Genomic DNA, 20,516 nt, shown 5'->3' with positions numbered 1-20,516 from the left:
GAGCTCTCTTTGCCAGTGATGCAGTGTTGGTGGTCCAGGAGAGGTCTTCACTGATGTGCACCCCCAGGAATTTGGTGCTGCTCGCTCTCTCCACCACAGCACCGTCGATGGTCAGTGGCAGGTGTTGGGTGTGACCTCTCCGAAGTCAACAACAATCTCTTTGGTCTTGCTGGCGTTCAGCAGGAGGTTGTTGTCCCTGCACCACGTGGTCAGATGGTCGACCTCCAACCTGTATTGAGTCTCGTAAGCCCTTGGTGATGAGACCCACCAGAGTTGTGTCGTCAGCAAATTTCACTATGTGATTGTTGCTGTAGGTTGCAGTGCAGTCATGCGTCAGCAGGGTGAAGAGCAGCGGACTGAGCACGCAGCCTTGGGGGGCCCCTGTGCTCAGTGTGATGCTGCTTGAGGTATTGTTGCCAACACGTACTGTGCAGGTCAAGAACAGGTCAGGTCAAGAGCAGAGCAGAGTAGCGTTTTTCAAGTTAATTTTAGAAGTCACAGTCTACACAACCGCACAGGTGTCCATGTCTCCCATTGAGCAATGTTGTTTATAAAGACAATGGAGCTATAGAGCTCTTCCTGCTACTGTGAAGGACAACAGTGAGACAGAATATGACATTTAATGAAAGAATTAGTCAGCTACACTGAAACTACACCCACTATCACACACACACACTTGAATTTTCTTTAATTTCCCCTTGGGGATCAATAAAGTATCTATCTATCTATCTAGCTAGCTAGCTAGCTAGCTAACTAGCTATCTATCACACACACACAAGTGCATGCATTATTGCAATAACACAAATTGCTCTCCATGCTTATAGGTGTTTTGTGAATTAATTTCCTAAATCAAGAGAGAACTTTTTAGTAACTGCATTTTCATAACCGTCGGCTGTCAAGGACAACTTCATCAGACACTTAATAAAATCATGGACTATATGCAACGGAAGGCTTGTCAGCCAGCAATATGGAGCGTCAGTGTAACATCTTCTGTTATATTCTGCTCCTTTCATATTCACTGCCCAACAGGGCAACTCTCTATTTAATTTTGACACGTGCATAAATCCTTCAGCATCTTAACATGCTCACTCACTATGTGCAACACCCTACAGGGTCCATGTAAACAGGTACACTAAAACAATAGCCACTACAACACAGCTGATGTTCCATCGGAAATGTTTGTGCTGAAAAGCCTTCCAGGAAGGACATGATATACTGTAGGCAATTTGATTTGACTGTGAATCAACTTGCTTCCTTTATCTTCAGTTGAAATACTGTATCTACTCCCTCCAGTGATTTATTTTTTACATTTTATTTGAACTTTTACACAAAATCCAATCATATTAAAATGGCCTGAATTCACATTGAAAAGTTGGATGGAAACCCAGGTGTGTTCACATTTTCAACCTGTCCCCCGGGCTCCAGCCCTGAATGAACACACCTGACTCTTATTAAGCCTTTGATTGGCCAAGGCCTGTGAGTGCAGGTGGTTGTGAGTACATGCCCCAGATTTTGATGGCTGGAATGAGGAGTGAGATTCTAGTCATGTTTCAGATTGATGGTGTCATGGCAAATCATTAACATGTTTAACCAATCACTGATAAAAAATTTACTAAACTTTATTATCCTGGATACTTCCGATGTGATAGTGCCTGATGGTAGTCAGATAGTCCCTGATAGTAGCCTAATGGTGCTTGATGGTGCCTGATAGTAGCCTACATAACCAGTTCTCTGTTTCACTCCATCTGTACAGCTGTCATCTGCTTAGTTGGACATTTCCCAACTCCATCCTACTGCCTGCGATAGATACAGGAACACATCCTCTCTTTAATGTCACTACTAACACTAATGTCTCTTTTTGTACAGGACTTCTACAGCCACAGTAATTGGATAGAGATGGGGAACAGAGTACCATTGTCCAAACTGATCAGGCCAGATATGCCTTTGGATAATTTGGCAGGTGTGTGTGTGTGCGTCATTCTTGGATGGCATGAACCATTCTCTATGAAAGGCAAATGTACAAACACACACTGCTAATGAAACATGGGACTTCCCTCACTCTTGCACCCGTATATGTGGGGGCAGTGAGTCAAGGGAGGGAGGAGCAGACGTCGGCTTAAATACTAGGGACTCACTCATGCAGCTGAGAAGCACCTGAGCACTCCCAGGCCGGTCCTCACCTGAACAGGTAGAAAATCATCGGACTTTTTACAATTGTTGAACTTGATTACATTTCTAGAAACATTTTTGATTTTGCTTTGAAGATGTATCATTCTAGTTATGTTTCATATTGGTGGTGTGATGGCAAGTCATAAACATTTTTAACCAATCACTGATACTGCACTGATAACAAATGTACTAAACTTTATTATTCTGGCTCCTTTCCAATGTGGTCTTAACATGAAACCACTCTTATCTCAGAACATGAGCTGTGTTTAACCAGCACAGCACAGCACTCCCTAGAATAAACAAAACATTACAAATGTTCTGATATCAGCTGCACTAGAACTTGGTCTGAACACACCTTTGCTTATTAGATGTCAGTAACAGAACTTTACTCACTCTGTAAGGCTCCATTTATATCAAAGCTGTGCTGAGTTTGAGTCATTGCCTTCATCAGTTTCTGGCAAATCAGTAGTGCTGCTTACTGATCAGTTTGGCTCCTTTGTACCTACAGCTTTGAAGGGTCGAGTTTGGATCATTTTCTGACACTACAGTTTGTATTTGAAGCTGTGATCTCTTAGAATCAGTGACCATCTATGAAGAACATACTTTTAAAGAGCATTTAAACGAGCACAAATGTAAATTGGTCTGTTAGGAACTTTTGCCGTGTTGGAGAATGAGCGAATGCGTAGGAGTGAAGATGTGTGTTTATGAGAGAGCGACAACAAGGAACGATTAATAAGCCCATTTCAGTGTCCAGGGACGTATTCCAAGTACATGGTGTAGTGACAGACCTGGGTAAATTAACTCAGAATAACTAGTAAACCTCTTACAACAAGGGACCTTTGGCATTGTTTTGTTAGGAGAATGAAGCCATACAGGGGCCTATTGCACAAAACTAGGATAAGGGATTAAGCCGGGATATCTTGGTTATCCTGGCTCAATTTATCCGTGATCCAGTTGCACAAAAGCGGGATAGGGGGCAGCAGGATATGTTATGGTATAAATCACCATGGCGATTTATTCTGTGGAGCTAGCCTGCTCCAGACCAGGCTAAGTTCCAGGATCTATTTAGTCTCATCCCTTATCTCAGTCAGCAGTCACCACAAACGGAAACCCATAGTTATTCCACTGCCCACTACACATTATCACATATACCTAGACCCACTGTCATTATTTAAACGTTTGTGATCATTAATTAACTTTTACATACTCGCCATTCCTGACTGGTCATGCGACAATGTGACATCACGGGACCTAACCATTTCACACGTGGTGGTCGCGGAACTAGTTGCAATATTCTCCTTAACAGAGGTGTTACTGTTGTGAGAAGGCTATCTACCTACTTCACACCGTAGAAGAAGCAATGAAGCCGCTCTAGTTGCCATGGTGAATCAGTGAATCTGTGATCGGTGGCGGGGTCTATTTGAGGGAGCCGTGAGCGCGCACTTATCCAGGATAGGTTTCACCTGGCTTGATGAATCCGTGTCTGCTCATCCTGGCTTGCTCGTTGTGCAACCAATTAAGCCTGTACGCTCTTGTTTTGGATTCATTGAGCGCAGTTCAGTAACTTATCCGGGATGTCTTAATTCTGCTTTTGTGCAACAGGCCCCAGGTGTCCGGCCTTGTTGATGTTATGATGCCTTAACTGGCAGGGTAAAGGGTCTGACTGTTTCTGTCTTTCCTGTGAACTGTGTTGTTGGCAACTTCTTTTAAGGGCAAATCATTTACTCTTCACAGGAAGTCTTTGTGGGCATGGTCTCTGAGATGACCACCCATGCGTCTCTGCTCTGGGCAGTGCTGCTCATCCCCCCGCTCACCGAAACCTTCAAGCCGCTTCTCTCCCCAGGGGGCGGCTCACTTACACACCGGGACATCACCCAGAGGGCCATCTTCCGCAAGACTGGCCAAGTGTGCCGCGCAATGGCCACTGCCCAGGGTCAGAACTTTACCTTGGCTGTGAGTGTCCAACAGGGGGCGCCAGAGTGAGGGGCACTCTGTATTGTCAGCCAAAATCCCAGATCTGCACAGCATTGAATGGCATACACCCTGAGTAAAACAAAGCACTGTAGGCTCTAAAATATTTCCCCTCCCATGCAGGGGCGTCATGCAAGCCAAAATTCATGGGGGTCATGTTAGAGGGGGGCCGGAGATTTCTCCCCCTGGAAATTTTGAAATTCTGGCTGCTAAACATACCATTTCAATGCAGTTTGGAAGGGACAGAAATACCTTAACAGAGCAAGCAGCAACCCTCATCTATCTGAGGACTAAGATAAAGTATCTATTTTGTAAGTTAATGTAAAACACATAGGTTGGTGAAAGAACTGTAAGCTCAAATTCAGGTCATTAAAGTGTAAGCTCATTAAAGCATGTTTAGACACACACATTTACACTTAGGCGTACTACACATGATTTTAAAAACAGTACCATTGCCGTTGTTATGATTTGATTGATATGTGACCCAAGAACAATCTTACATTAAAAAAGTTGCTGTTCCATGCACACCATATTCCGGTTTTATTTGGAATAATGCCAATATTCAGATTGCACATGAGTAAATAAATATAGGCTAGTTGTCAAACAAGGTTTTTTTTTTATTGTTGTAGGCTAATATTGAATTTGTATGCACAGTGCGTACAGGATTACGCCTACCGGCGCCACTGATGAAACACAGTATGAAAATAGAGCTTGGGTGAAAAACAAACGGACTCTCTTTTAGAGACCGGACAGCAAGCCTTTTGTAAAATTCCACTTCATGAATTTTAGCAAACCTGCATGAGTCAGACTATTGCTCTATGTTCTGTGTTCTTGTGATCTGTGTTCTCATGTTCTGTGTTCTTATGTTCTGTGTTCTGATGTGTGTTATGATCTCTAGTCATTCAGTAATCAATGTCCTGCTTTGTTCTACACGCCACTGCTCTCCCTCATCCACTGCTGTCTGTCAGACTGATGACAAGCTGACGGCATACACCCTGCAGCGGGCGTGTTTCTCAGGGGGGTCATCTTTCCTGTCGGCCCTGGCCTTCCAGACCGTTGTGACTAAGATGTACCTGAGCAACGCGGCTGTGGACGTTCTCTTGGCTCTGAGCGCTCCGCACCACTTTGACGACGAGACGTTCGTGGAAGGGCAAGAGGTGGTTGCCCAGGCGTCCGCCGCAGTCAAGGCTGCCGTGAAGCACGGGAGCTTCATCTCCGCCAGAATCAGCCTGGGCGCTGCCTGTCACACACTGCAGGTGTGTGTGTGCTTAAGTAGTTGTTGGATGAGGTTGTTGTTGGAGGTTTTTTTTTTTTGGCCTCGATGATCTTGAGGGAGATTTTGAAATCCTAACTACAAAGGTCAGTTGAGTTTCACTAATGTGCTCTATTGTAAAGACAGGTTCCAATCATGTAATGTAGTACATTTACCAGGTAGGGTAGGCTACTGTGTGGATGTGCTCTGTCATTGTGTGTAGGCGCTAGCTCATGTCAGAGTCCCTGATAAAGGCCAGATAGTGCCTGATGGTAGCCAGATAGTGCCTGATGGTAGCCAGATAGTGCCTGATGGTAGCCAGATAGGGCCTGATGGATAGGGCCTGATGGTTGCCTGATGGTTGCCTGATGGTTGCCTGATGGTTGCCTGATGGTTGCCTGATGGTTGCCTGATGGTTGCCTGATAGTGGCCTGATGGTTGCCTGATAGTGGCCTGATAGTTGCCAGATAGTGCCTGATTGTAGCCAGATAGGGCCTGATTGTAGCCATAGTGCCTGATAGTAGCCAAATGATGCCTAATGGTGCCTGATAGTAGCCTGATGGTAGCCTACATAACCAGTTCTCTGACTCACTCCATCTGTACAGCTGTTATCTGCTTAGTTGGACATTTCTCACCTCACATGCCCATTTGTAGCATACGAATACAAATAGCATACAAATACAAGTATTAGCTCATCAATCAGCCCCTCTTTGTAAGAAGCAGGTGTTGGTAAATAGAACATGTACAGTACCTTCCATGCTGTGGAATAGTAGAGTTTTGACATTCAGGTGGCACACCCATGGCTTGACCTGTCAGTAAAAGCTCGGACAGCTTGGACACACAGACTGGGCCATGAAAACAGATTGACTAAGCGTCTTTCAACTCCATCCTACTGCCTGCGATAGATACAGGATACAGGAACACATCCTCTCTTTAATGTCACTACTAACACTAATGTCTCTCTTTGTGCAGGACTTCTACAGCCACAGTAATTGGATAGAGATGGGGAACAGGGTACCATTCTCCCAACTAATCAGACCAGACATGCCTTTGGATAATTTGGCAGGTGTGTGTGTGTGTCATTCTTGAATCACCTGAGGTTTTCTGGGAACAGCTCCTTTTCCTCTTGGCTTCTACATTTACGTTTATGTTTATATTGATGTTTACTTTTAGGTTTGGTTCTAAAAAATGCTAATTTAAAGCATTTTAAGACAGATTTAGAGGGTTTTACATCTGAACTCTTCAAATACAAACCACAACTCTGTAAGAATGAACTAGTTCGATACAAGGTAAACACATGCCTCATCACTTATGCTACACCTACTGTACTCACCTGTCATCTTCTCAGGTCAGTCATCCACATGTGTTTTACAGGCAGAGGTTCCTGTAGAAACATTACACAATAGTTTCTCTCTCACACTCACCGTCTTTCTCTCATCTACGCCCCAAACACACACTATGATATTTGTTTTCCAGGCCCTGACCGAGCCACCTGCAGGAACTGCACGGGAGGAAACTGTACGAATAACATCCTGCCTGACGTCCTGCAGGAGAAGATACTCACGTCAGGCTACTTCAGTCTCTTCTCTTCAGCCAAGCCAGCAGGTTGCCACAAACACCCTGATTCTCTTTTCCAAAGACAAATAGCAGTGCCTTTAGACCAGATTGCTTATGGGTCCTTACAGTATATGTTCCAGAGGAAAGCTCAATGTTCATGTTCATGTGTGCTCACCTCACTGCAGGCAAGTGCAGCCATGGTGGTTCCTTTGACCGGACCAGTGGTCAGGACCCAGTTGGTGGCATCAACAAGGACGACACCTCGGAGAGCCACGGGCATCTGCACCTGCAAGCTGCAGAGGTGGCCATAAACGCCACCATGGAGCTGCTGGAGGACATCCGACTGGCCACCAGCGACAAAGACTTCCTGCGGTAAGGTTGGTTGTGCAGCGACAAAGGCTTCCTGCGGTAAGGTTGATTGGTTGATTGACTGACTTGTTTGATCGAGTGATTTGAAACATGTTTGTATTTTTCAAATATACAGACAGTCAAGAAGTGTACACAGGGCTGTGAGTGGAAAACATGGCTCTCCAAAACATGTCTCTCTCTCTCTCTGTCCCTCTCTCAGGTTAGTGGGTATGTCTCAGTCGTCTTTGCTCTCCTTTGTGATTGACACCACAGGCAGCATGGCAGATGACATTGCCGAGGCAAAGCGCGTCTCATTCTCTGTCATCGACCTCAAACGGGGCACCCAGGAGGAGCCATCGGAGTACATCCTAGTCGCCTTTAATGACCCAGGTCAGGCCAACAGGGGGCGCACTCTCATCCAACAGGAGGGACGATGGTGGACCTCAGCAGTCATGGCTGTTCTGTGTTCACAGCTGGTCATGTGCCTTTTTATCATTAATGGCTCATCTCTGTGACCAAACAGGCTTTGGTCCACTCATCAGGACAAGCGATGCAGATGTTTTCAAACAGGAGATTAACAAGCTCAATGCTGCAGGTGGAGGGGATATCCCTGAAATGTGTTTATCAGGACTTCTGGTACGTGTGTGTCTATCTATACCTTGACCTCCTCAGAAAATTAATGAATGGTATCGCTAATGTATCTAAATTACTCCACATAATGGGATATACTATCGTAATGAGTGTCTGAAAGAGTGTATGAATAAACTTACTATGAAAATAACAAGAATTTTTGGAAAATTCATCATAAAGCATTCTCTGCGTAACTAGAGGAATTTAATGGTCTGCCTGTTATTGTCCGGTGAACAGCTGGCGCTAACTGCCGCTCCCCCTTCCTCGGACATCTTTGTGTTCACTGATGCTCCGGCCAAAGATGCGGAGCTGAAGACCACCGTGACTGCGCTGATCGAGAGCACCAAGTCCAAGGTGGGTTCGGTGGGATTCACCTCACACTTGCTCTCCATGACGCGTGATCCTGCACCGTTGCCTTTTCTGCATTGCTATTCCAAGCACATGTTTATTTGTATTTGTTTGTTTTGTGCCATGCTGTTGCACTGTATCTTTATAGCGGTCACAAACTCTTCTGAGTGTAAGTGTCTAGGTTCAGCTGTCACTTTTTCTCCTTTATTATGTGTATATATAATATATAATTATAAAAACATCTTGTCTCATAGGTCACCTTCATGCTGACTGGCACCTCGAGCTCAGCACGTCGCCGCCGCTCTGGGAGCCCCGTCTCCAGGGCTCTCTCCGATGCGGACGCTCAACTGTACCGGGACCTGGCGCAAGCTTCAGGGGGCCAGGCCATAGAGGTGTCCAAGTCCTCACTGCCGAACGCCACCGTGGTCATAGAGGACACCTCCACCTCAGCTCTGGTACCAAGATAGGAGTCCTCAGTACAGTGACACCACTAGAATGTTGGGGCCCTATAAAATAATAATAATCCCGCCCCACACACACACACTAGAATGTTGGGGCCCTATAAAATAATAATAATCCCGCCCCACACACACACACATCAATATTATAATGTTTTCCCCCTGGGAATTGTCCCAACTTGTCCTTATAGCACCTCTACCTCTGAGTAGGGAAATGTGATTCTGAATTTCTGTGATTTGAAGGACAGTTCAAGGTTTGTTTGATGTTGTTTTGGTGAATTGCCTCCATGCTGCCCCCTGCAGGTGACTTTGCTCCAGGCAGTCAGGACCCCAGTGAGGGCGGAGAACTTCTCCTTCCTCCTGGATGAGACGGTGTCCAATGTGACTGTGTACATCACAGGGTCCTCCTCACCTGCGTTTACTCTGAACAGTCCCACAGGTTTGAGAGGGGATACAATACAATATATATTTTGGATAGATATCAGAATTGTTTTTTGAATTAGGTGTTCATGTTTTACATGTCAAATGTGGAACTGTGATAAGTACTTTCTCCTTTTTAGTAATGACCCATTTTAAAAGATTAGTCAGAAATGTCTTTTTTATTGCTTCAAAGTGTTTTTTTTCTTTGTAATCCATTTCAGGTGAGTCACAGAACCATGGGGTGCCAGAGGGACCCCTGGGTACGATTCAGAGGGTGGGAAACCTACAGCGTGTACAACTGAATGCCCACAACCGCACAGGATTGTGGGACATCACCATCAACTCCACAGCAAAATTCACTGTCAAAGTCACAGGTCGGCTTGTTTCAAAATATTGTGCAGAGATATTTGATGGAGCATAAAATCTACCAATATTAGGTGTAACCTCATGTTGTGTGTAATCTCTGCAGGTCAAAGTTCCATCAACTTCCTGTTTAATTTTGTGGAGGCTTTTGGTGGTGCACATGGAGATTTTAGCCTAAAACAGAGTCGTCCATCCATTGGTATGATCATTTTATGTTGCGTCTGAATTTCTTCTACTACTAACCTCAATATCATTCTATATTCATATCTATTGACTCTTATCTAATTAAGCCACACCACTGCCACCTAGTGGCAGGAGGTAAAACACTACAAATCATTACATTTGTGACTACTGAATGATCAATTACCTTTCTAAAACAGGTAAGAACGCAACCCTGCTGATGTCTGTGACTGGCAGTGATTCGTTGAAAGTGACTGAGTTGGCTCTGGTGCCTGTGTCTGGATCCGGGGTTGTAAATGGAACCGTGGAGGCTATAGGAGGTGGGGACTTCCTGGTGACGATAGAGGAACTGCCAGCGGGGGACTTCACCGTCCATCTGAAGGGGGAGACCAGCGGAGTCTCACGCTCCTCTCCCACCCTCTTCCAGAGGCAGTCGTCCACTCAGCTCAGGGCCTCCAGCGTGGCCGTGACGGTGGAGTACAATTATGGTCTTTGCAGAATGGAACAGTGATTTGATTATGCTATACACAGTTTCTGTGTAGTAGTGGGATATGAAAAATGTCTCTCTCTTCTCTCCAGTTGTCTTACTGTTACCCCAGATGCATGTAATTTACTCTGGAGAATCTAGACACTTAAAGATGGAGCATGTCCATTTCATCAATGTTCACTGATATTTCATTAAAATCATATTTTATACACAAAGGCAATTAAAACGCATTTCGGTTTGAGAATACACTGACCATCAAAATCGGGGACACCAAAGCTGTATGCTTAATGTTTCCTCATTGCAGGCCTCAGTTAACAGCACTCTGGAACCTGGAGCGACCATTACTGTGCCCTTCATCGTGGAAACCAACACCACGGCAGGCAGCTACATCATCCGAGCGAGAAATGATCGTGGGTTCAGCTCATCTTCCCCCAGCAGCCTGACGCTGGAGGTCGGAGGTCGTGCTGAGGGCACAGTGACCCTCACCGCTCCGTCAGACACACTCTCAGGCACCGACGTCACACTGACCATCGAGGCCGAGGCCCCTGGGGCCATCGACTCCAACTATGTTGTCGTGAGCTTCGTCGTTGCCTCTAAGGTAACCGTTTTATTTTCTCTTCAAGTACTTTTAGTACAACCGCCAGCTGTTGAACGGCAAATGGAAACTTTTGATTTCTTTCCCACAGGTGACTGACTTCACCCGTCCTGTGTGTCAAATAGTCGGCATCACTGCCAACTGTCCACAGGACTGCAGCCAGGCAACGTGGCAGCTCTCCGCCAGCCTGAGCGACGGCAACGGCACGGGCATCGCTTCTGTGACTGTCCAAGAGGGCAATGGAACACTCAGCACCAACTCCTCTGGGGTGGGCATCACCGCTGCACTCTACAGCGCCTCCTGCTGCTCTCAGGCGGTGGAGCTGGTCATGGTGGATAACGTTGGCAATGCTGCCATTTGCTCCGCCTCCATTAGAAATCCCTCCTCTCCCATGACCGCTCAGCCAATGACCACCACAGCCAACGCCACAGCCAACGCCACAGCAACGCCGGTATCCACAACCTCCAGTGCGCAGATCTGCAGTAACCTCTCCCTCTGGCTGTGGGTCATAGTGGTGTTGCCGTTGCTTTATCCCCAGGCTTAAGGGGATGATGCATGAAGGAACTTTTTAAGCAGTGTTGGTGGGCAATCACTTGTATTCTAATTAGACAATCGCGATAAGCTGGACATTTGTGATTTAAAGTTTGTCAGATAAAATTTGTTACATAGTATCAGTAGTATCAGGAAAGTGCCTGAGCGTCGCTCAGTAACATTGCTAAAAAGTTGCCCTGTCTAGCATCATATGTGGAGACCCAGAGCCCAGGAAAACAGGACCAATGGCTGCAGTTCTGAGTCTGGCCTGGAGGTGGCAGTTATGCTTTTTGTGCCTGACTCTTGACAGAAGGAGAGTGAAAGAGATGGGACGATTAGTGATGCCTACAGCTTGCACACTTACACACACACTGTGATTGTTACTCCAATTGGTGAAGGTTTAGATAGTGTCATAAACCTAGAGAAAATAGTAAACCGTAATTTCATTTACTTATTGCAAAAGGGTTTTGGGTTTCAAATGGGGACAGGGGTTCCTACTGTTCAGAAATATCTTTATAGTATGTGTGCAATTGTTGTATTTCAACTACTGTCAGGATTGGTGTTTGAAGAGATTAGGACCAAGCACAAATACAGTTCACAGCTTACTTAGTCCCATCGCAACACACTTTGCAGGTTTAGGATTTTTAAAAAGGAACAGAAAGTTTGTCTGAGGATAGCTCGTACAGAAGGCTTCACAAGGTAGCAAAACTAGGCTGTTTAATAGTTCACAAAGATAGTAAGACCATTTTGTCATCCATAAGCGGGGGTCAAAAACACAGACAATATTAAATATAGGCTTGTAATCCAGGCGGGCGGTGGGGGGCAGCCAAGGTCAGAGCAGACTGGGAGCATGAACTGGACTAGCACACCAAGTGAAACAATTTGAGAAGGAATCACAGGTAGTGCAGGGTATAAATAGGGCAGGTTGTGCAGGGCAGGTAGTGTAGGGCAGGTAGTGCAGGGTATAAACAGGGCAGGTAGTGCAGGGTGCTGACCAACGAACCGGGTGATGTTTGCAGAGCGATGCGAAAACTCTAGGCTCTTCCGCTATCGTCATAGTTTTAAGTCTTCCAATAGCACGCCAGGTGGATAAGGCAGCTTGTGATTGGTCCCGGCAAAATTGTAACAGAAGCAGCAGAAAAAGATGCACAGGTTTCCAGCCTGAGATGCAGGGCGAAAAAGAAATCGCCGTCAGACCAGTCAAACAGCCTAAATGCAGGGTATACAATGGGGAAAATAAGTATTGAACACGTCAACAATTTTTTCAGTAAGTATACTTCTAATGAGGCTATTTGCATGAAATTTTCACCAGACATTAGTATTAAGTAAAAATCCAAACATTAAAGTCCATAAGTAGAGTGATGTGTAATAAAGTGGAATGCACAGGAAAAAAGTATTGAACACGCCTGCTGAAATTTCTTAAATACTTTGGGGAAAAGCCTTTATTCGTAATGACAGCTTCAAGGCATTTCCTGTATGACGAAACTAATCAGTCGGCGCATTCCGGTGTGATTTTGGCCCATTTTTTTTTTAAACAGATAGTCTTTTAATATTGAAAATTTCAGGGATCCCACTTGTGAATCCTGGTCTTTAGTTAACTTCCAAAACTGTTCAATTGGATTGAAGTCAGAGCCTTGATTTCCTTTCTCTGAAACCAATTGAGTTTCCTTTGCTGAATGCTTTGGATCATTGTCTTGCTGGAAGATCTAACCATGTCTCATCCTCATCATCCTGGTGGATGGCAAGATTCTCCCAGAACAAAATGACTCCATTCATCATTCCTTCAACTGTATGAAGTCTGCCAGTACCATGAGATGGAAAAACAGCCCCACACCATGATGCCACCACCTCCAAACCTCACTTATGGTGTTTTTAGGGTGATGCTCAGTGTCATTTCTCCTCCAAATATGGTGTGTAGCATGGCATCCAAAAAGTTCAATTTTGCTCTCGCCTGATCAGAATACATTTTCTCAGTATTTCATAGTCCAAATGTTGTGTAGCAAACTTTCAACAAGCTTCAACATGATTTTCTTCAGTAATAGTCATGCGGGGTGAGCGTGCATACTGTAGAGGCCATGGTGGTGGAGTGCATTACCTATGATTTTCTCAATTGTACCTGCTGCATCTTTCTGGAGCTTTCTCCAAGTGGTCCTTAGCTCTTGGGCTACTCTTCTGACTATCCTTCTGATTTCCTGGTCCGAAAATCTTGCGAGGAGATCCTGTGCATGGCCGGTTGATGATGCAGTGATGTTCCTTCCACTTGCAGATTATGGCTCCAATACTGCTTACTGGATGATTCTGAAGTTTTGAAATGCATCTGTTCCCAGTTCCATTAATATGTTTTGCAACAATAAGGTTGCAAAGGTCTTGGGAGAGCTCTTTGCTTTAACCCATCATGAAATGTTTCTTGTGTGACACCTTGGTAACGGAAAACCTTTTTATGGCCCATCAGTATGTACTAACCCAGTTTATATTAATTTGAACAGATAGGAGGGATTATTACTCTAACAATTTATAGATTCCAGTTTGTTCCTTGCCTTTGTGTACTGCTTTTTCTTAGTGTGTTCAATACTTTTTTCCTGTGCCATTCCACTTTTTTACTCATAGCTCTACTTATGGACATTAATGTTTGGATTGTTTTAATATGTGTGGATTACCTAAGTTAATACTAATGTCTGATGAAAAGTTCATGCGAATAGCCTCACTGGAAGTATACTTAGTGAAAAAAAAATGTTGACGGAATACAATACTTCTTTCCCCGCTGTAAATAGGGCAGGTCAGAAAGAAACAATTAAAACAGAAATGGCCAGTTGAGGACTACTAAACAAGAGTCTCAGAACAGGGAGTAAGGTTGCATACCCATGAGTCACAAAATACTTAACAAGAGCAAGTCAAGTCAAATTTTATTTCTATAGCACATTTACAGACGGCTGAGCCGCACCAAAGTGCTTCACAAATATGTGCTAAGTGCAATAAACAAAAGAATGACCTAAGGCAGAAGGAAAATAAAAATTAAAAGGGCAACAAGACAATGACCGAAGGAGTTAAAATAATGTAAAAAAAGAGAACATATAAAAAGAGAACATATAAAAATTGAATAAAGCTCAAAATCCTTAGAATAGCTGTTAATTCCATAATATCAATTCAATTTAAAATCAAAACATGACCAAAATTGATCAAGTTTGTGTTATACCTTTACAGAAAGTGAAGAAAAAGGAATGTTAGGCTGTTCAAAAAAATAGCAGTGTTTGCATTTTTCTTTACAAACATTTACTGTATTAACTGAAAAATGTCTCAAGATTTTGCTTTACTTTGAATCACTGCACTAATATCTAGTTGCATCACGATTATTTCTGAGAATTGCTTCACATCGGTGTTGCATGGAGTCGACCAACTACTGGCACCTGTGAACAGGTATTCCAGCCCAGGACGATTGTACATTCCACAATTCCTCTGCATTTCTGGGTTTTGCCTCAGAAACAGCATTTTTGATGTCACCCCACAAGTTTTCTATAGGATTGAGGTCTGGGGATCGGCCTGGCCACTCCATAACATCAATCTTGTTAGTCAGGAACCAAGACTTTGCTCGCTTACTGTTGTGTTTTGGGATATTGTCTTGTTGAAACACCCATTTTAAAGGCATTTCCTCTTCATGACCTCTTTAATGTATTGAAACTGATCCATGATCTCTGGTGTGCAATAAATAGGTCCAACACCAACATTATGAGAAACATCCCCATAACATGAATTGTGCACCATCATGCTTTACTGTCTTCACAGTGTACTGTGGCTTGAATTCAGTACATGTGTAACCTGCGTTGTGTTAAACCTGCGTGATTCAGCCCAGCACACGCCTGGACTCGAACCCGCAAACAGCAGCACCTCGGATCAGGAGGCAAGCATGCTGACGGTTGAGCCAATAGCCCAGGCTACTGGCTCACATGCCAGCATCACTCTTGAGGCGTCGGGGAGTGAGGTTTACCAACGTTCCACAAGCACAGCTAAGCTATCTGGCATCCGTTACACTCACCCCCCTATACCTCACTCCCGATCCGGGTCACGGCACCAATGGAACTTGCGTTGTGTTGAACCTGCGCGATTCAGCCCTGCACACGCCCGGACTCGAACCCGTGAACAGCAGCACCTCGGATCGGGAGGCGAGCGTGCTGGCGGTTGAGCCAATCGCCCAGGCTACTGGCTCGCATGCCAGCAGCACTCTTGAGGCGTCAGGGAGTGAGGTTTACCAACGTTCCACAAGCACAGCTAAGCTAGCTGGCATCCGTTACACATTGGGGCCACAGACAGTTTGTCCAACGACCCACATGCACTGAATTACACTCCTCGATCAGCGCCGATCACGTGATGGAGGAGTGTATTCCCATTGGTTAACGCCTTGTGTTCTCCTTCAGAGAATCGTGGTTATGTTCATAACCTTTGTTCATAACCCTATGTTCATATGTTATTGTGTGGGTATTTTTGTATTTTATTTTGTTACATTTCATCATCCAGTATTTGTAGTTTGTAACAAAATATGTATTTGTATACATAGTGATGTATTTGTGCACCTCTGCACGCACGGGCACACACACACACACACACACACACACACACACTTGCAATACACTCAAACATGAATGTGATTCAATCATGCAGGCTGTTCCTAGCTAGATCAGAGTCCCGCACGGGTCCATTTTTGGAGACCCACTCCCAGTAGGAGTTAAGTCATTTACACATAGACATAATATACATAGACGCCGCATTGGCTGCTGGAAACGAGAAATGCGGCCGCCATCTTGGACCGGTCATACTCCTCGTTGCGTTGCAGCAGAAGACACAAGATGCCAGTACTGTGCAGCATGTTCCTGCTCAAATCGACGAACCATCGCAAACAGGACTCGGGGGATTTACTTTTCTCAAGTAAGATTTAACATTACCGTACTAGTGGTTGTATTTTGTGAATAGAATATTACCAGAGAGTTGAGAAGGAGCAAGGATCTTTGATCTTACTGTATGAGAATCGTAGCCAGCTAGCTAGGCTGTTTACTCGGTGTTCACCTGGCTATGAACTGAGACTTAATAAGTCATATTCCATAACACTGACTTAGATTACAACTGACACAAAAAGGCTATTGTAGAAATAAATCATACTAGATTTGGCTGGCGAATTTTACACAAGTGGCACAGACTGTAGCCTATATTATTGGGCAATCGCTAGCTGCTACTTGTAGCCTAAGCGTGTTGGTAGCTTCACTATTTTCTGAATAAAGTAACTTTTCAATAGCTTAACTTCTTTATTTATCAAGTGGCTTAGCCACACAAGCTACACTTTTCTTGTCATGTGTAATTGGCACAATTTAAAGTAGCTTCCTATGTAGAGAACTAGCCTACTGCTGTGTTTGTGTTAATAATACATTTGACTGGGTGGTAGTATTGTGTAGTGTTTTATTCATAGCAGAGTAACTGATAGTTTAGCTCACTACAATGTCTAAGTAGCTTGCCCAACACTGTATTATTCACATGTCATTTTACCCTAACAAAGAATAAGATGCCTCTCAAATTCCTTTATTCATTTTATTCATTTATTTATTTTATATCTCCCCAGAACAACTGCCTTGCTCAAGGAGACTGTGAATGAACTGAATAGTCTCCCTCACATCCCTGGAACTGAGGAAGGTGCAGCTCTTCATTGCAGTATTGGAGGGCATCTGCTACACTGTGACTGAATATTTGATTTATGAGCTCCACCTTCATCACCTGCATTCACCACTCTGTGTCCCATTTCCCCATCGTCTGGTTGACTTGGTCCTCTTTTAGGGGAGTTTACCCAGTTTCACTATGTACTGCTATCTTATTTGCCCACCTGCTGTCTGAAGCACTTTTTCTTAGCCAAAGTGTACCCAAGCAATTTTAGCAAGGTGGGAACATACAAAATTACATGCACCAGTTATCGAAATCATAGAACCAACTGCATGACAGTAACCTCTGTCTCCCGGAGCCTGTGAAGACACTCCCGATTCTTTACTGATTGCAATGAGCGGGGGCTGATCTTAGCAGTTTCTAAAATGTTTCTTAATTCTTATTTATTTAATCTCTTCATTGGGGCTGAAAGCTTTCTGTGAACTGTAAATAACAGATGCTGTTGATGAACCCATTGACACTGTACAAGTGACAAGTCACCTTTTGTCTTGAATTGATGAAGTTACACTTACTATGCCAAACCAATGTCTGTTTTTAAGGATCAGAAACAAACCTACAAACTTGCACTTTACAATATTTATGGAACTTGTCTAACAAATGCTGTTGATATTGAACCCAGTTACTCCATTTCATTTTACTTATGCCACACCAATGTCTGTTCATCAAACTTTATTTTTGATGGCACTGAACTGAAAATGTTAATGGATTTTTTCTGTCAATTTAACTCATTAAAACTTGTATCAAACCAGTTTCTGTCTATGCTGTCAAACATGGATTAGTTATGTTCCCAGTGTTTATATTGGATGTCATCACTTTATAATATATCATATATGAGAATATTCTATTACTATTAAGCCCACTATGAATATTAAAATACACACAACCATGTTTCCTGTATACAGCTTTTCTACTGGAAGGTTTACAACTTATTCTGTCAATTTACCCAAGTTTGTCACTAAACCACATAGGCTTACTTGGAATACCCCTCAGATGTCTGAATGGCACTGATCTCACTTAAATGTTTATAGAACCTTTCTGTGAATAATGCTGTTGATGGAACTTTTCTGTCAACTGTGAACTATATTTAACTCATTAAACTTGTATCAAACTAGTTTTGTCTATGCTGTCAAACATGGATTATGTTCCCAGTTTTGATATCGGACGTCAGGTCACTTTATATCATATATCAGAATATTCTATTACTGTTAAACCCACTATGAATATTAAAATATGCTAAATCATGTGTCCTGTATCATGGCTACATGTATGACCTTTGCAGCAAAAAAAACCGAGTGAGAATCTGTTCGGTATTCAGTGAGATATGATTAATTAAGTGCGCTGACAGCTCATCTCACAGGCCAAACAGATTACACTGAGTGGAGTGGATGACCGGTCCAAGATGGCGGCTCCAAATCTCGTCAGCGCTAGTAAGGAGTAGTGGTCGATGCGGCGTCTATGTATATTATGTCTATGCATTTACAGACAAGACAGACGTGTCCAGGAAATGACGTCAAACGCCTCAATATGAGTCATACCGGAAATGAGATTCCAGAAGTAGGTAAATCATTTACTTTACTCTTTATGGAGAATACAGTAGGGGAAACTTTTCTTTAACAGTCTATAAAAATAGGCGCATTAGGTAGAACCTTTTTATTATTATTCGTAATTCACATAAATAATCGATTGCGTGATCTGCCCGAGTCAGCTGGGAGGAGCTCAAAAAGATGACCCTGCACACACCAGCTGACATGACCCACGGCAGATATTGCAGAATTTTGTCCGCATTGGCTATGGTTGAAATTTCCTTCCTTTTCATTAAAATGAACATGATGACTGATGAAATAAATTACTATAATGTTTAATAAACCATTGTAGGCATGCATTTAACAAGTCGTCATTATATCACATTGTGACATGCCGGTTGATGCATGAAACATGAATGGGGAGGCCACACGCAGATTCCATAATAATCAAGATCATTTATTAGGTAAAGGTAAATTTAACAGAGACTAAATGATAACGTGGTGTAGTGCAAGTCAGTATAATGGAAGGAAACCAAAAGTGTCATGCAAAATCAGTCTAGGGGTTTAACAGCCGAAGGACAACAAAAGCCAAATGCCAGGAGGAGGAAGCCGGGCTGGCTGTTGTGGATGCAGGAGATTTATAGTCCTGCCAATCAGGCACACCTGAACACCAACACCTGCTCAACAGGAATAGAGAAAGGGAGAGCGGTAGAGAGCACAGGCACACCAAACAGGGCGGGGTCTAAGACCTGCCAATATCCGTCACACACATCAATTCAATGTTCTCTGTAGGCTATGTACCCCGAGGTGACCATACGACCTTACGAAAAACATGGCTGCGCCCATAGTTGAGATGAGATGACATGTATTTTCTTTGTATTTGTACTATGTTGGTCGTCTTAATGTCGATGCAATGCTCTAGATTACATTGCTGCTTCAATCCGGTCACCAATTCATGCATTGCACGGTCTTGCTGTGCGTGCAATACAATGTAACGATTTGTTTTTGAGCCGGTTTGTTAAACAGGCTAATGTATCACAAAACAATAACAATAACTAGCCTGCTAATGCCCCTCGCGGCTTGAAACGTGACAGCACTTGTTGAAATTGAAATAGGCGAAATTGAGTTACTAAAACGTTTTCATTATTAATTCACATTGACCATACCCAACAAGGGAGAATGTGGGACGTGTTCTCATGTTCTAGACAAATGTCCAGCACCAACAAGACAGCTGCTGCCCTGGTGGCATCCATGTTCTTCCCAAAAAGACTACAAACCCCAGTGTTCGCGCTAGCAACTCATACGTACATGTCGTAGAGGTGGGCGTACGAGACTAATGGAAAGAGCCATAACTCCCTCTCCTATGCTGAGACACTCCAACTACGATCGAAGAAATCAAAGTCGCAGTAGTGATGTGAGGGTCAAAGGTCATAGCCTATCGTTGACTATAACACATTTGCGATGTGGTAATGGTAATTTAGACATACAAATATTGCAAATATTTTTCATTTATGTTTTATTTCAGCAAACTAAAATACAGTTTTGGTTGTCATACGCTATCCGCCCGCATCCCCGTCCTTGAATTTTAAGAATGTCACAATCCACCCATTTTAGCAACTTTTATGGACTCTGTTGCAGGACTCTGGGCTAGATTGTTTTCCCATGTATCCTACTTTGAAGCACATGCAGGTGGGAAAAAACGTTTAAGAATGAAAACCCTGGCCTGAAAATATATTTGTCATATCTTGCATATCAAATTATGGTTCGTCTGTTTTAGTGAGGCTGTCATTTGAAACAATTTGCAAGAAAACGTCTGATCATTATTCAGGCAATTCGCTCAACTATAGTATACAGGATTGTGAAATGGGGATAAACAACCCCAGAAAATGGACCAGACACATAACAAATATTTTAAATGTTTATTGGTGAAAAAAAAAGTGAAAAGTAAGTAAAAATAGTTTAAAAGAAAAATTAAATTATAACAAAA

At 43.5% G+C, this 20,516-nt stretch overlaps 1 protein-coding gene across 2 annotated transcripts; it reads left to right on the top strand.

Moving 5' to 3' along the window:
* Nucleotides 1–1,872: 1,872 nt before the first annotated feature.
* On the top strand, nucleotides 1,873–12,141 carry vwa10.2 (von Willebrand factor A domain containing 10, tandem duplicate 2). Of its 2 annotated transcripts, XM_048254011.1 has the most exons (17): nucleotides 1,873–1,960; nucleotides 2,086–2,188; nucleotides 3,904–4,122; nucleotides 5,109–5,396; nucleotides 6,365–6,458; nucleotides 6,869–6,997; nucleotides 7,135–7,321; nucleotides 7,518–7,687; nucleotides 7,821–7,933; nucleotides 8,165–8,281; nucleotides 8,530–8,730; nucleotides 9,037–9,172; nucleotides 9,375–9,527; nucleotides 9,623–9,715; nucleotides 9,897–10,168; nucleotides 10,488–10,781; nucleotides 10,870–12,141. In XM_048254011.1, exons 3-17 carry the CDS (start codon nucleotides 3,919–3,921, stop codon nucleotides 11,320–11,322), a joined length of 2,904 nt encoding a protein of 967 aa, XP_048109968.1. In that variant the 5' UTR covers nucleotides 1,873–1,960; nucleotides 2,086–2,188; nucleotides 3,904–3,918; the 3' UTR covers nucleotides 11,323–12,141. The 2 variants fall into 2 exon arrangements, with proteins under 2 accessions (XP_048109968.1, XP_048109977.1); XM_048254020.1 differs by lacking the exon at nucleotides 1,873–1,960 and having other exon boundaries at nucleotides 2,080–2,188.
* The last annotated feature ends 8,375 nt before the right edge of the window (nucleotides 12,142–20,516 follow it).

The sequence above is a fragment of the Alosa alosa genome, chromosome 1, assembly GCF_017589495.1.
Source record: "Alosa alosa isolate M-15738 ecotype Scorff River chromosome 1, AALO_Geno_1.1, whole genome shotgun sequence".
NCBI classification, from domain to species: Eukaryota; Metazoa; Chordata; class Actinopteri; order Clupeiformes; family Clupeidae; genus Alosa; species Alosa alosa.
This window is presented reverse-complemented; position numbering and strand designations above follow the sequence as displayed.

What these genes read in the sequence shown, in the direction of transcription:
- vwa10.2 (XM_048254011.1), top strand. Translation starts at nt 3,919, where the DNA reads ATGGTCTCTGAGATGACCACCCATGCGTCTCTGCTCTGGGCAGTGCTG. An exon ending in CTCTTCAGCCAAGCCAGCAG is followed by an intron (nt 6,998 to 7,134) that starts GTTGCCACAAAC and finishes ACCTCACTGCAG; the next exon opens with GCAAGTGCAGCCATGGTGGT. An exon ending in GCTTCGTCGTTGCCTCTAAG is followed by an intron (nt 10,782 to 10,869) that starts GTAACCGTTTTA and finishes TCTTTCCCACAG; the next exon opens with GTGACTGACTTCACCCGTCC.